The 16,058-nt window shown below is 42.3% G+C and overlaps 1 protein-coding gene across 1 annotated transcript; it reads left to right on the forward strand.

Annotated features, from left to right (window-relative positions):
- The first annotated feature begins 466 nt into the window (after window positions 1–466).
- Window positions 467–9,648, forward strand: MESD (mesoderm development LRP chaperone). Its single transcript, XM_079129619.1, has 3 exons — window positions 467–713; window positions 6,625–6,857; window positions 8,197–9,648. Exons 1-3 carry the CDS (start codon window positions 507–509, stop codon window positions 8,453–8,455), a joined length of 699 nt encoding a protein of 232 aa, XP_078985745.1. The 5' UTR covers window positions 467–506; the 3' UTR covers window positions 8,456–9,648.
- Window positions 9,649–16,058: the final 6,410 nt, after the last annotated feature.

Genomic DNA, 16,058 nt, shown 5'->3' on the forward strand with positions numbered 1-16,058 from the left:
ATTGACACCCCAAGTTGGGCTTCACTAGAGCCTGGGGCAGCTTCCAGAACTCCCAGCTCCAACTCATTTCACAGGCGAAAACTGAGGCTTTGCTGGAAACTGTACGGGGGCCCTGAGGGAACTTTTGGATCTCTGACTGAAAATGAGAAAGTGCAGCCAGGGTGCGACCCTACCAGGCCGACCAAATGGAGGAGGAGCTGGGGGCGGGGCCGCCGTTTCGGGGCGGGGATTCCGGATGTGGGGCTGGAGGAATTGGGACGGGGCGGGGCGCGGTAGGCTAGCGAGGGCCGCGAGGCGGAGCCACAGGGGCCTGTGTCAGCGGGGGCGGGCCCTGAGGCGAGTGCTGAGCTGCCCCAGGTCAGGGTGCGCTGGGAGCTGGGCCGTACACGAGGATGCCATTGGGGTCGGGACCTGGGCGCCGGGGCGGGTCTGGAGGCGGAGCCGGCGTGGGGGCGTGGCCTTACGGGTGACGAATCGGAGGCGCGGCGCTGCGGTGCGCGGCGAAGATGGCGGCCTCCGGCTGGGCGCGCGCGGCCCTGTGCCTTCTTTGCGCCTCTGATCTGCTGCTGTTGCTGCTGCATCCTCCGCTGGGGTCCTGCGCTGCTGATAGCCCGGCCGGGACGCCCGGAGAGGCTGCCCCTCCTCCGCGGAAGAAGAAGGACATTCGAGATTACAACGATGCGGACATGGCGCGTCTTCTGGAGCAGTGGGAGGTCCGCGGTGTGCACGACCCGGTTCCTTTCTATCCGGGGTCCGCTCCCACCCACCCACCCTGTCCTCCCCGCCTGCCCGTCTGGGTGTCTTCTGACCCCTACCTCTCCTGCGTCACGAGTCCTTGCTAACCCATTCAGGCCACCCTGACCCCCTAGCCTCTCTTTCTTACTCGCGGCCTGCGACCCCGCTCCAGGCCTCTTGTCCCAAGGTCCTCACCACTTGCCGCCGTTTCGCTGGCCACAGTCACAGGTCACTCAGTACCCAGCCCTACTTTCCCCTTCTCTGGCCTGGTGGCCTCTCCGTTGATGCTGTGGTCAGTGAGCTACGCGAACGGGGAAAGCCCTTTTGAATGTAGCCCTGAAGAATGTTTCCTCCATTCCCTACTGTTCGGGGGTTAGCAGGTCGTGTCAAGGGGCTTGTGGAGATGGTTATTTTTTTTTAAATCAAGGTTATTTCAGCTCTGATAGTTATTCTGTCTTCTAAATCGGTAGACTTTCTGATTTCCAATTTTTGTAATTTTGTGGGATTTATTTTATTGGTGGTGGTGGGGAAGTAGCAAAAGCTAATGGCTCACAAACGTGGAACTCACCTTTGTTTAAAGGAGCAACACTGGTTTCGTGAGAGTAAGTTTTCCGATATGTTACTTGGATGCACTGGACTGTGCAGTTACAGTTAGTGTGAGTAAGCATGTAAGGTGACAAAAAACATTTGCCTTTTTCCTTTCTAAAAGTGGTTGTATTGTCCTCGATTTGCACAGCTGGGAGAGTGGAGTTGGAGACTTGGGTTTCTACTCACTGTGTAATCTTGGGCAGGGCAAGTCTCCCTTCTGGGCCACAGTTTCCTTCTCTACAAATGAGGAGGTTTTACCAAAAGCTCCTTTAAGATTCTTTCTAACACTAATGTAGGGAGAGGGTGAATACTTTCAGACGTGAGTTTAAAACGCCACCTGATGCCTTTGACTAAAAGAAATTCATATTTGCAGCTGATGGAAAGATTGGGGTAGACGTCATTGTGTCATACTCTGATGAAGAAGAAACTTTCCCTTCTTCTTTCCCTTGTAATCTCCCTGTCTATTTTGGATTCTCAAAAATAAAGCCTTTTGATCTGCCAAAATGAGAACATCATCATATGAGAAATCATACCCTGGAAATACTCAAACTCCAAGTTAGATGAAGAGGGTGCTGCAGTGTTGAGCAAAGGATTCATCAGGAACAGTAGATAACTAAAATAACCATAATGCAAAGTAAATATGACTGAATGGTATAAAAAGAAAGTGCTGCAGTAATCTCAGAGGGCCTCATGGAGGAAATGGCATTTTAGATAGGCCTAGGAAAATGTGGGGGGCAGTCTCATTTTAGATAGGCTAAGGAAAGTGTGGGAGAAGGGCATTTCAAACAGCAACATGAGCTGAGGATGAGATGTGGGAACTGGGCAGAATCATGTAAAGATAAACAGCCTAAGCTCTGGAGTTAGACTGCTTGCTTGGGTTTATTCCACTTGTGAATTTGGACTGGTAAGGAGCCTGTCTATGCCTTAGTTTCCTCATCTGCAAAATGCAAGTGTCAGTAGTACCCATCTCAAAGTAGCTACTAGGATTAATTGGGAAAACCTAGAAAGGTGCTCTCTCAATAGTCAGTAGCTATGCTAATTAACTTGGGTTAGTTGAAGCAGACCACATTTGAAGCAAACTAATAAGAGGGAAGGGCAGAAAGGTAGGTGGGAATTGGTAGGAACCAGGCCATGCAAAGTCTCAAATGCTAGAGTTTATACTTTAGAAGAAAATATGTGGATTCAGTGAGTATGAAAAGATATTACTTAAATATTAAAATATTGAAATGTTTATACTTATCCATGTTTTTTGAGTGTCCTATAATATGCAGATATAATTTTTATAACTGAATCATAAGATGGATTTTTTTACTCTTCATCTTTTGCTGTGATATAAGCATTTTCTGAAGTTACTGCATTGCCTTAGTTGTACTTTTAAGCACTTTTGGAATATATCCTGGAATGCAGGTTTTTGAATAGGGGAATGTCCTGATCAGGGCTAAACTTTAGGAATAGTATTAAGTCATTAAAGTTTAGGATGCATGAACAGGGAGAAAATATGAAGGCTGATACACTTTATCTCATTTAATTCTCTCACCACATTGATGAAGCTGTTTTCCGGGTGATTAAGGCAGATACAGGTTAATTAATTGGCCCAAGATCACAACAGCAAGCTGTCCAAGTTTCAAATTTGTCGCTGGACTTGAAAGGGTGTTCTTTGAACCATTTCGTTATACTGCTGTACACATTGGTGAAGAGAAGTGCAAATGCAACATAATGAGGAAGACCTGAATTAAGCTAGAAACTGCAGGAATGGCATAAATGGAGTTAGCATGTGAGAGATTTTATGCTTATAACAGGACTCTGTTGACTGTGATCGCAGGAAGGTGACAGCTCAATGTAGTAAAAAGATAGGTTTTAAACCGCACTTTACTGGTGGTAGTTTTGCAGCCAGCATTTGCCATATCTGTAAAGCCAGATGATGTCCTGCTTTGCAGTAGGCAATGATTAAATGAGCTAATGTATGTAGACCCAACAAATGTGCCTTTTCCCAGTGGCAGTGATTTTTCTGTGGGAGAGCATATCTGTCTGTGGGCACGTTTTGTAGAAAGTGGTTTTTCCCTGAGTGGTGATCCTTAAATCTGTACCCCCACTTCTTTCCCACTCATGGGAATCTGTTTCAGTGATTCATGTGCCTTGGGTGTGTGGGGAGAGAGTGAGAACTCCTTCATTGTGTTAGAACTAATGCTGAGTCCCAGTTGATGTAAAAAAACCAACAGGGGTTATTTCATTTTATGTTCAGGTAAATAGGGGTGTGTGGTGGTATTTGGAGTCAGAAATGTGGATTTGCACTTCAGGGTTGCCCCTTCTAGTCTGTAAGTAAATTGTTTATCCTCAGTCCTTCTAGTACATTTGGTGGAAAACTTGTAGATTTTTCCCAAGGTTGGAGATAATGTATGCTAAAATACCTGAGACATAGTAGCTATTTTTATTATGCAGGACCATGAGAGGAAGAAAAGTATTTGTAGAGTTCAACTTTGTGGCTGTTGACTTTGACAAACAGCAGTGGAACATTGGGGAAGCCAATTGAAAATGCAGGACTGGCCTGGAGGCAAGGTGGGGACTGTGGTCAGGGGAGTGCCTGACATGGTCACAGGTCCCAGTCCTGCCTAAGGGTAAGGATTAAGAACAGATGACCCCCAGGTAAACTGGGAGTGCACCAACCAAAAAGGAACTGGACAGTTGCCTGTTTCTAGGATCCTATTTTTTAGTGGTTTTTTTTTTTTTTTTTTACTGTAACCAAAACACAAAAGACATATAAAATGGAAATTAAATGTTCTTCTTTATTTTTCAAATTAAAATTTCTTGAAGCAATTCTTACCCATACTGTATGCACTGGACTTATGATTAATTATATCTTTCTTAAAAAGGAAGTGCTGCTTGTGACCAGTTAATTAAACATACAAATATTGTAGAGTATTGAACCAAATTGAAGTCTAGGGGGGTTTAAGGAGGCTATAACAGATGTTATAGAAAAAGGACGGAATGAAGACTGAAACAGCCTGGGGTTTTGGCAACAAGGAACTCTGTGACTTGAAGAGAGAGTTTAATTTCCATAGGGTGACTTGTTGGAGGCCACATTACCTGAAGACAGCACAGGCTTGCTTTTGTCATTAAATCTCCCAAACCAACCTTGGGATCTTATTACCATTTCATTTTCCCTTACAGGTGAGGAAAGTTATCTTCTTAAGGGCTAAGCAATATGCCCAAGGCCACATAGCTTAAGTGCTGGAGCAGGGAGCTGAACCCAGATGCCCTCTGACAGCATGGCCTATGCTTCTATCTACAGGTCACTATCAGTGACACCTTCAAAGCAAAATTAGGAAGAAAGGATCAGTCCAGAGGGTGGCATAGTTGAGAAGGTTGGGGTACTGTGTGTGCTCACACTGCTGGGGCTCATAGGTTGCTTGGTTCTGCTTTTCATTTTGTTGATGAGGAAACAGGACTAGAGGAATAAGTAACCTCACCCCAGATCACATAACTAACTGGGTGGAAATGAACCATGATCCCAGATCTGATGTCACTGTAGCTCACCTTCAAGCACTGTGATAGAATTCTTTCATTCTCACTTTTTATTAAAATGTTGTTACTATAACATAGTATGAACCAAAGTCTTCAGTCTGATCTCTCAGAGGACCAAGTAAGAGTGATAAAGGCTTTTATTTCACATTAGGCTAGATTTTTAGGTAACAACTAAAATTTACAGATATAATTCACAGGTATACACCCTTCACCATGTCAGTGGTTTTAGTATATTCAGACAGTCGTTCAATCATCCCACAATGTTAGAACATTTTCCTCCCCTCAAAAGGAAAGCCTCCGTCATTCCTCCCCCATTTTCTCCCAGTCCCCCAGGTTCTCAGCCAGCCCTAGGCAAACACTAATCTTTCTGTCCTAAAAGGTTTGTTCTGTTCTAAACATTTCCTACAAATGGAATCATAGAATGTATAGTCTTTGTGTCTAACTTTTTTCACTCAGCGTATTTTCAAGGTTCATCCATATTATACATCAATATACCAATCAGTACTTCATTTCTTTTTGTTACTGGTATTAGCCTTTTCTTCAAGGAAGCTGCTTCCTTGGTTCTAGGAACCTGCTTCCTGCTTCTTTTAAGTATTTTTAAATTCGTCTTTTGATCTATATTCTATTCAGTAGTTGACATTCTACTGTTAGTACATTCATTCCTTTATATCAGTATGTATTTAATGGATCTTATTTGGGGAGTTACAAGTCATTACTATTATTTATTTTGGTGTCCACATTCTTCCGTATTTGGACCATGAGAGCTGCTTCAAGTTGGTGTCTGTCATTTTGACATATCTAAATTAGTGGAACACTTTCTTGCTTTCTGATGCAGGAAGATATTCTAGGGCTTCTCTTCTATTTTCCTTCCTGCAATTAGCCTTTTCTCCAAGGAACCCTACTTCTTTTAAATATTTTTATCCAGGCACTTACCTATCTACCTGTTAGTCATGAATTTCTTCTCTTCCTCTATTTCCAGCCTAATACCGCTAGGTACATTCTTCCTCCTTTCATATTATAACTTCCTTTCCAAAAGTGAGGAACCCAGCTGTTGTTACCTTTAATATGTTTAGAACTTTGCTTAAGCCTAGAATTGATAGAATGTGGTTTCAAAACTGGTAGAACTCATACCACTGCAAAAAACCAACCTAAATAGAATTGAATGTGTATAGTGAAGTGAAGATTTTAAGCATATAGTATGAGTTTGAATAAAGGATGTATCTAGGAAATCCACACCCTGTCAAAATATAGAATATTTCCCTCACCCCAGAAAGTTTCCTTGTGGTCCTCTCAGTCAAAATCACCTCCTGTCCCCCTCCCAGAGGCACACACTATTCTAATTTCTTTCACCCTGTATTCGTTTTGCCTGTTCTTGAACTTTAAATAAATGGTATCTTATAGTATATTTTATTTTGTGCCTTGCTTCTGTCACTTAGTATATTTGAGATTTTTTGTATGTATCAGTATTTCTTCTTCATTGCTGGGTAGTATTTCATTGTACAATCATCCAAGAATTGGCCATTTTTATAATCTAATAGATTCTTTGAGAGTAAAAAAGCTGTGGAAACTCATCACATGGGTCTCGCTGTGAGTGGTAACCTAAGGTGATGGGTAGTTAGTACCACCTGAAACTTCAGCTTTGCTCATAAGTCAAGGAAAAAGGAAAACACTGAGATATCAGGTAGTATGGCTGCCCCTGACATCATATTCTGATATGTGTGCCTATGCCAGTTGAAAAGTTTCTAATGACAGATTTGATGCTTCTCCCCACCCTGCTAGAAAGATGACGACATAGAAGAAGGAGATCTCCCAGAGCACAAGCGACCCTCAGCACCTGTTGACTTCTCACAGATAGACCCAGGCAAGCCAGAAAGTATATTAAAGATGACGAAAAAAGGGAAGACTCTGATGATGTTTGTCACTGTATCAGGGAGCCCCACTGAGAAGGAGACAGAGGAGATCACCAGCCTGTGGCAGGGCAGTCTGTTCAATGCCAACTACGATGTCCAGAGGTAAAAAAAAAAAAACCAACAACCTGTGAACAAAAATCTGAGGCTGTGCTCAGGCATTTTCTGAGACTTCAGCAGGGTGTCTCTTTTGGCATTCTTCCCAAGGGATTTGGACCTTTCCTGTCTTAAGATTTATTTTAAATTTACCTAATTTTTTTTTCTTTAAATAGAGCAATTATTATTAATCAAAGTCAATAAGTTTCATTGTTTAATATCTCACTTTAAATTTTATTTATCATTGAATCATTAGCTTTTACTTTATCTGACTTAAAAAGTTGTATGGCTTCGCCTCTTCAGGGGACAGTCAAGCAAGCTTCACAGTTTGCTTCTGGAAATCTCTCCTCAATGGAGAGTGCTTTTAAGTGTAGATATGTTCACAGAGTTTGCACAAGGTTGCTAACAGATAACTAATTTAATGTGAAGGGACCTATTTTCACTACCTGGTATTGTCCTGAAATATAAAGTCTGCATTTTTCCCTTTCAATAACAGTTTTGAAATTTGGGGCCATGAAACTGATGAGAAAGAATTGAAGGAGTACTTAGAGAGTATCTAGGCCAGCAGAATACTTTTGTTAGCTTGAATAGACCCTTGGAGCGACAGGTAGTGAAAGGTCTCTGTGGAGTGGTAAAGGTAGGTGTGGGGTAGTCTCTCCAGAATGGATTGTCCCACCAGCCAAGCTAGTGGTCCTCCCAGATTCCATTCTGTTCCTCTTTGCTCCTTGGGTCCTGTCAAGTGTAGATGAGCTGGGCTGCTTACTGTTAACCTCTGGGTTAGGATCTCTATCTAGTTTTTGAGTGCCCTGTTGGGCCCTACAGGGCCTCTTATGACCTGCTCTAAGCCAGTGGTTTTTATTCTTTATCAGCAGAAGCTTTTTCCAAACAACACTATAACTGGACCTTCAGAACTTTAAATAGAAATGGAAGTGGCACTTCAGAACATAAAACAAATGCCAATTGATGCTTCCTCCTTGCCCACCCCTGTTCCTGCAGCACCCTGTGCCACCTCTGCAACATGCTAGGGAGCTTTCCTTATTGCTCTCATAACAGAAACATCTACTCACACCTCAAAGGAATGCCTATTGTCTGCTGTTTATATCCAAGCAGAGTATTTAATAGAATGGCAAACTAGTATCCTCAGACATTAAATGTTCATAGCTACCAGGCCTGGAAAATAAGAGTTTTTTGTTCTGTATTCACATGAAACATGAAGTGAGCTATTTCTCTTGGTCAAATGCCACTGAATCACTGTGACCCATTAGTACCTTGCTAACTATCTTGCTATGACCCATTAGTATCTTGCTAACATTAGTACATGCTAACTATCTTATCACATCTCTGTCAGGTTCATCGTGGGATCAGATCGTGCTATCTTCATGCTTCGTGATGGGAGTTATGCCTGGGAGATCAAGGATTTTTTGATCAGTCAAGACAGATGTGCTGATGTCACTCTAGAGGGACAGGTGTACCCTGGCAAAGGAGGAGGAAGCAAAGATAAAAATAAAACAAAACAAGAGAAGGGCAAAAAGAAGAAGGAAGGAGATCCAAAATCACGGGCTCCCAAAGAAGGCAATCGAGCTGGAAACAAACGAGAAGACCTTTAACAGAGCACCTGCACTCCAAGAAGGAGCTGATAAGACATGGAGACCTTGCCATGTCATGGGCGGGGCTGGGTGCAGGGAACTGCATATTGGATGACATCCTTATTTCTTCTAGAAAGGGTCTGCCATGTGACCAGTTTCTGGTCAGTAAAAGAATTACTATTCTAAAGGCTTCCAGTATGAGGACAAAGCTTTTCTAATGATAGTGGACACTGAAAAATTTATGTTTACTGTAAAATCACCTTCTGTGGAAACTTGACCTTGTTGCTTTTTCCCACATACAGCGGGGGCATCATCGACCCCGGAGGTGCCATACCCTTTCATGGCACCTGATCTGATCCAGTGGCCTGATGTGTCCATGCTTCTGATTTTCTATCAGCCAGAAAGATGGCATGTTCAAATCAGACAAGCCTTGAAAATACTTAGTTGAGTCAAACTGTTCATGCTGCAGTCATCATTGTCATTGCAGCACAGGCAGAACGTGCTGTGGGAATTAGGCAGCCAATTCTGGTATCTAGACATATAACCAGGAAGCCAGGGTCTGTAAACCCAATCCATGCCAGAAATGCAGAGAACAAAAAACAATGCCACTTGGAAATCCTAAGTAGTTATCTTTCTTTGACTGGGTCCCTCACAGCAGTTAAAGAGAACTTTTGCTATCTAGCAAGTTTTATGTGGTTGTAAAGTGAGGGGATCTGTTCTGTTCCCTTAGCTACAGAAGAGCAAGGTTAGTGTGGAGGGCTCATGTTCTACTTAATCTGACACTTATAATGTGTACAGGTTGGACCAGCAGAGTCCTTTGCAGGGTATGGCAGAAGACCTGACCTCATTTACAGTATTTCTGAACATTTTTCTTTGAAAAAGTGCCTAAACTTGTGGTAGTTTTGTATGGTACTAATATGATGTGCATCTGTTCATGTCTGATTTTTTGCTGTTCATATGTTGGAGCCTGCTCTGAAGAAGAGTTAGAACATTTATATATAGATGTCATTTTTAAGAACTAAAATTCTTTGGGAGGAAAAAACCTCAATTATGATTTTAAGGAATTTAAACTAGCACATGTACATGCTTAGAAACATCACTGTTAAAAGAATTGTGCAATGTGCAAAGTATATCTCAACCCTGCTGCCAGTAACTTGTCCCCAGTGGAGCTACTGTTAATAATTTGTTTCCAAAAAGAAAAAGTATGTTTCCCAGCTTGTGTGTGTGTGTGTGTGTGTGTGTGTGTGTTTTGGCCTTACAGCATCTGTTTCTCCTTATTTTGGTAACTGCTCACATTTCCCTCTAATGAACCACACCCTCTGCCTTCTGGGTTCTCTGTGGTGGAGGCACATTTGCCCTGCAGTCACTTAACCTCTGGGTCATTCCCCCTGCCACTCTCCCCAAACCTCTGTGATCTAGGCCTTGGCATTAGGCCCAATCAGAGTTAATCTCAAGTGAGTTTGCTTGAGCACCCTCAGGAAAATGTGTTTCTTGTTTCTCATTCGTTTGAAGTTAGGATGTGAGACTGGAGCAGCTGCAGCCTTCTTGCTGTTTGAGGGTGGAGCCAGCATAATCATCCAGCAGAGGTGGGCACAGCCATACCCTGGTATCATCCAAGTCCCTGACTCTAGCCAGGTCTGAAACAAGCCCTTTCCCTATGTTTTTCTGTTTTCACTGAAGGCGATTTGTCATCTTTCTTTAATATATAGCCATAATGGTCCAGTACAAGCAACTATATTGATTAGATAATTATTTTAATTGGGCAAGGGTGAACAGAGGCTTCATACTGCTCTCCACACAGAAGCCTTTCTAGTCAGAATGTACAGCTCTATCCCACTGCTTCCTGTGCTGTGTACAGCCACTTCTACCAGGATTTATTAAGCATCTCTTATACAGTAGGCAATAGTAGGTGCTAAGGGCAGGATAGGTACAGCCCCTGCTATCATGGAACTTGGTGATTGCTAGGTTAAAACAAATTTTAATGACATACAAAGTAAAATGGCAACTGCTAAAAGTATGAAAGAAGAGTTCTAAGAGCAAGTTGGGCAGAATCTTACTTTGTTGGGATGGTCACAGAGGCCCTGCTGAGGGTAGGAGGAAGAAAGAGTGAAATGGGCAGAGGAATCTGCCCATGGAAAGGCCTTGTGTCTAGAAGTAGCAGAAAAGGGGTCTGTAGAAACACCACTAAGGAGGCTGGGGTACAATGCAGGGCTGGACTTAGGGGCACACGGGTGTCCCATAGGAATTTGGGGTACCCTGAGGGATTTTATGCAATTTGTACTGATTGCACAAAACTGATTGGAAGAGGCACCAGTGGGATTGAGGCATGAGTTGAGCATTTTAATGGTTCAGGGCATAGTTGGTAGCGACCCAGGTAACACAGTGGTAAGGTGTGACCACCACTCACTTGCACAGTCCCTACTGAAGAACACACAGTTTGCAGTGTCTGGCTAGTATGGTCAATACCATGGTGAAGTTTTTGTGCATAATATTTTTGTGAACTTTTGTTTATATCTGAAGGGCAAATTCCTATCAGTGAAATCATTAAACCAAACAAAATTTTAGTGTTTGGGGTATATATTGGCAAATGGCTTTCCCAGGTGGTTTTGTCAGTCTCCTCTCACCAGCACTAGATCTGCCCTTGCCAGCCCTTGGGCATCATACCTAATGGTTTTGTAAATTTTAAAACCATGTTTATCTATTTTCTAGCCTCATTGGAGAGGTGCCATACCAAGTCCACATGGGTATGCACCAGTCACCTGTTGCAGCACAGACATGAGTGAGTGAGATTTCAATATTTCAAGCCCCAGTCTTCCAGCTAACACCCAGGGAGGGCAGGATGAGCTGTCTTGCAAAGCTGTAACCACTCTACCGATTCAAGAACCTTCTTAGAGGTGGGGTACTGGGGATTGAACCCAGGAGTGTTCTGCCTCTGAGCTTAATCTCCAGCCCTTTTTTATTTTGAGACAGGTCTCACTAAGTTGCCGAAGCTGACCTCAAACTTGCAATCCTCCTGCTTCAGCCTCCTGTTCGTGTTGTAATGTCTACTGATAGAATACATTTGGATGATATCTTTAGATTAACAACCAGAAACACGAAAATTTGTTAATGCATACATATCCTTCCACCTTCCTTCATCCTCAGACCCTCTCATTTTTGATGTTTATACTGTAGTATTTGGTAGTTTCCTTTATAATGTCAAATGACTTCTTTAATTAAACCTAGGAAGTATGTATTAACTAATCAAGGTGAAAGAATTCGTGAACTTCCTCCTGTCTCCCTGGTTTTTGTTTTAAGTGTTACTTGTACACTGGTAAGGCCCATATCTTGTCACCTTCTATAATCGTATGTCCATCTTTATGCTTGAAGGACAGTGTGAAGAGTACGATGTGTCTGGGTTTTGCTTTTTTCTCCAGCACTTCAGACAACTGCTTTGTTGGAAAGTCTGAGGCCACCCTTGCCTTTCCTCTTAAAAGAGATTGCCCTTTCTATCGGATTCTAGAAGTTTCTCCACTTTCTTAAAATTCAATAATTTTGCTAGGAATCACCTTCATGTCAATTTTTCTGAATCTTTTTTTTTTCTTTTAATCCTCCTAGAACATATGTCAGTTCTAATTACAGATTCAACCTTTTTTTCTTCTCTCTCATTATTTTGAAAAGATGTATCTCTCTTCTAATGTTAATTTTAGTTTTGTGTTGGTATTTTGGTCACCAATTTGTTTTCTTAACTCTGAAATGAATTTTTTCGAATCCCATTTAATTTTTGTCTCGTTTTTGAGCTTTTTTTTTTTAAAGTAAAATTCAAGTTTTTGTTTTATAACTCAGAAATGACCTTGGTTTATTTATTTGCCACAATAGACTATTAATCTGTATGTACATCCTATATTCTTCTCTTGTTGCTTTCTAGTTCCAAAATGTGTGGATAGATGCCATATCTTTGTTTTTTCCTCTTGTTACTGCTTCGTAGACATGACTTTTCTCAGACCTTGACCCACAAAATTGTTTTTGGTAAGTTATTCCTGACTCCCTTCCCTCCTTATCTGAGCATTGTTTGCTTCCCTGGAAGCTGCAATTTGGGGGGCTGAATGTTGCTTTCTCATAACTGAACAGGAAAGGGAGAGTTCAGACCAGATACTATGTGGTCTTCCTTGACAGGTAGTAGCCTCTAGCCTCCTAGACTCTTAGAAAGCATTCGGTTTCTCCTACCTACTGTCAGGGAGGCAGCAGTAATTGATCCCAAGAAGGCTGATTGCCAAGATTTTAGAGCGCCCCAACCCAACCCCCACCTTAAATCCTGGATCCTTCTTGAATCCTTCACAGGGAAAGGTTAGAGTGTTTTTGCCTCATTCATCTCTTGGTAGTAAGCATCTCTACTTCTGCCTCCCATAGAAGGAAAGACCATGCAGAATGTAGCTCGGGCTAGGGCAGATTTGAGTGTGGGGAGCACAGTACTTGTCATAGGCACAGTTTTTTTCAGTGGTACTAGGGATTGAACCCAGAGCCTCATGCATGCTAGGCAAGTGCTCTACCATGAACCACATCAGTAGTCTTTTTAAATTTTATTTTACTTTATTTAATTTTGAGATAGGGTCTCACTAAGTTGCCCAGGCTGGCCTTCAGCTTGGGATCCTACCGCATCAGTTTCTCGAGTTTCTGAGATTAAAGGAATGTACCACAGGCACACAATTTAAGGGTCACAAAACCTAGTAATCAAGACAAATAATATTTTAATGCACTATTTTAAAAATCGAAAAACAATGAACAAAAGATGAGCATTTAAATAAAGACCAAATCTGACAGACTGGAATGGGATGAAGCAATGAGGGACAGGGTTGATATACTATCTTGAACCAGCAATATTTGGTTGGTTCTTATTCATGTTTAAAAGTTCAAATTCCAGCCCAATTCAGTGGCACATGCCAGAGACTTGGGAGGCTGAAGCAGGAGGATGGCAAGTTTTGAGGCCAGCCTCAGCAACTTAGTGAGATACTATCTCAAAAAAAAAAAAAAAAAAAAGACTAGGCATGTAGCTCAGTAATGAAACACCCCTGGATTCAATTCCTATCTACCTCCCCCCCCCCCCCCAAAATAATGTTTTAATTCTACTCCAGTAATGCCAGCAACTCTTGGGTTTCAAGAGGATCACAAGGTCAAGCCCAGCTTGGGCAACTTAGCAAGACACTGTCTCAAAAAAATAGAGAGCTGGGGATGTAGCTCAGAGATAAAGTATTCCTGGTTTCAATCCCCAATACTGCAAGAATAAATAAAAAATAAAATTTCAAGTTCCCTGAAATCCCAGGTTCTTACTTTAAGAGTAAAAGCCAAAATCTTGATTTTTAAATTATTTTTTAATTTTTATTATTTTTTATTAAAATAGCACAGCACCATCACAATAATGTTAAAAGTGCTCTAAAAAAGAACAAACCCCCTCTACTGATGCACCATCCTAGCTACTTATGCTGTTTTCATTTGACCAGATTTCCTTTCAGACCATTGTCTGAGAACAGCATTCATGTTCTAGTAGAAGTAACTTACGAGTGTTGCTATTCAGGTTTAGCAGGCCAGGATCAAAAACTGGCAATGAGAGGGCTCTGGCTTAACACCTTTTTCAGGGAAGGGTCCTATCCTTTCCAGTGTGTGTGCTTTTTATCAAATATAAAGATAAACTTGGTTGTGAAATCTGGTGGCAAATGCATTCCCATGGCAAAGCTGTCTCTTGGGACAGGTTGAGGGAGGCCAGAGCTCAGAGCCAAGTATCCTTTCTAGCAGGCAAAAATTCAGCTCACCTAAACTTGCCACAGAACCCTGTAGCATCAATGGAAGCAGAGAGAAATCTCCTCTTTTACCAAATTCTGGTCAGGCTCCTTTAAGCCCACCAGCCCCCACCTTCTGTCCTTGGCTGGCCCACCTTTAGCAAGAGTGCTGTCAAGTCAGTTTATCAAGAACTTGATATCTGATTAAGTTTTCCACCCCCCTGGTGACATCTGATCATCTTGGCTTGCCTTCTGTAAGAATCTGTCCTCAGTCATTTTCCACCCACTGATTTCACCCTGCTGCTTGGTTATCAATTCCTACCTGTGCATGCTGTATTTGGAATTGAGCCCAGTTCTGCACTGAGGTCTCTTTCCCCCTTTTGTACTCATTACTGATTAGAAACCCGTTGTTTTTTTGTTTTTGTTTTTTGTTGTTGTTTTTTGGTTTTTGTTTTTAATTTTGGCTTTAACTGCTGTTAGATTCTGGTTTTCTTCAACAAACTCTGAGGAAAAAGTCCCAAAGAACAGGCTGAGTTGGCTGTGCAGAAGTCGGAGCTGGGGAGGAGAGATGTTGATGATAAGCACAACAGCACACATGTATTAAACTTTAGAGTTTACACATGCTTGCCTTCATCCACTGCAGGTGAGCTTCTCACCTGCTCTGCAGTGGAGGTGTTGGTACCTCTAGTTCACAGATCTGAAAGGAGAAAGGACTTGATTGTGACCTTACAACCAGAGAATGCTCTGTCTCCGTTGTAAGATCCCTGTCAAGTGAAGTGGAGTTTTCCATTCTCTCTACATTCTAGAAAAATCAAGGCATAGCTTGGGAAGGTGACTTGACTACAACCCTTCTTCAAAGCCATCACTCTGAAGGGCTGATTTTCTTCCCATAAAGTCGATTTGAAAATTAAGGCATTTTCCCACTAGAGGGCAGCAGAGACCCGCAGTGCTGCCATGCTTTCCCATCACCCACTGCTGATTTCTCCACCACTCCTTGTGTGAGAATTTTTCAGCTATTATTTTAATTAACACATTGCTCAGTTGCTTTGCAAAATCTGTGAAAATTTGTCTACACCTCTGTCTCTGAATTCTTTGAAGCCTAACGTCTTATCCAATCCCTGTGTCTATGCGAACGTATTCCATCCACATAGCAACCCTATGTAGTAGATATTATCTTCCCTGTTTTACATACAGGGAAACTGAGGCTCAGAGAAGTTAAGTGTTTTTCCCAAAATCCCACCGCAAGGAAGTGACAAAACCAGAGTTTGAACCAGGTAGTCCGGCTCCAAAGTTTATACCTCCCAAATCCCTGCCCAGTAGAGAGCAGCTCACACCCTGTGGACTTCTTTGTAAGACCCACCTGCCTGTTGGCATGAGCAATCCCCAGTTAGGCTCTGGATGCCAATAAGTTCCAAGAATTGTGTAGGTGGTGGGGATAAAGTTGAGCTGGGCAGGCAAGTTCCCACCCTCCCGAAGTTTACAGACTATGCTTTAGAAGACCCTCAGTGTCACTCACTGTGTAATACACCTACTTTGTCAGGCACTGGACACCCTTACCTAACTGTGCATGTTACCACTGTATATAGGGTCTTCACATCCTTCCTTTCATTTACTTGCTGTAAACTACATGAGGTTGGTGTCAGTTAATATTTAATGTGAGGCCCATGAGAGCTTTATTCACTGTGTCCTCCTGGGCAAGTTACTTAAGAACTTCACCTAAACCTGTAGGCATTAATAGAAGTTTCTACCTCATAGGGGTGTCATGATGTGAAGCACTTATTATTGTCATATATTAGTCACTTATCATTTTTTTGTGTTTTATGTTGCAGATGAATAAACAGACTCAGGGGTTAAGCCTTGCCCAGGTCACA

Source organism: Sciurus vulgaris, assembly GCF_902686455.1.
Source record: "Sciurus vulgaris genome assembly, chromosome: 2".
NCBI classification, from domain to species: Eukaryota; Metazoa; Chordata; class Mammalia; order Rodentia; family Sciuridae; genus Sciurus; species Sciurus vulgaris.

Excerpts from the sequence above, each read along its gene's own strand:
- MESD (XM_079129619.1), top strand. The coding sequence starts at position 507 with ATGGCGGCCTCCGGCTGGGCGCGCGCGGCCCTGTGCCTTCTTTGCGCC. Across the intron at positions 714-6,624 it reads GTCTTCTGGAGCAGTGGGAG|AAAGATGACGACATAGAAGA; the intron begins GTCCGCGGTGTG and ends CCACCCTGCTAG. Across the intron at positions 6,858-8,196 it reads GCCAACTACGATGTCCAGAG|GTTCATCGTGGGATCAGATC; the intron begins GTAAAAAAAAAA and ends CATCTCTGTCAG.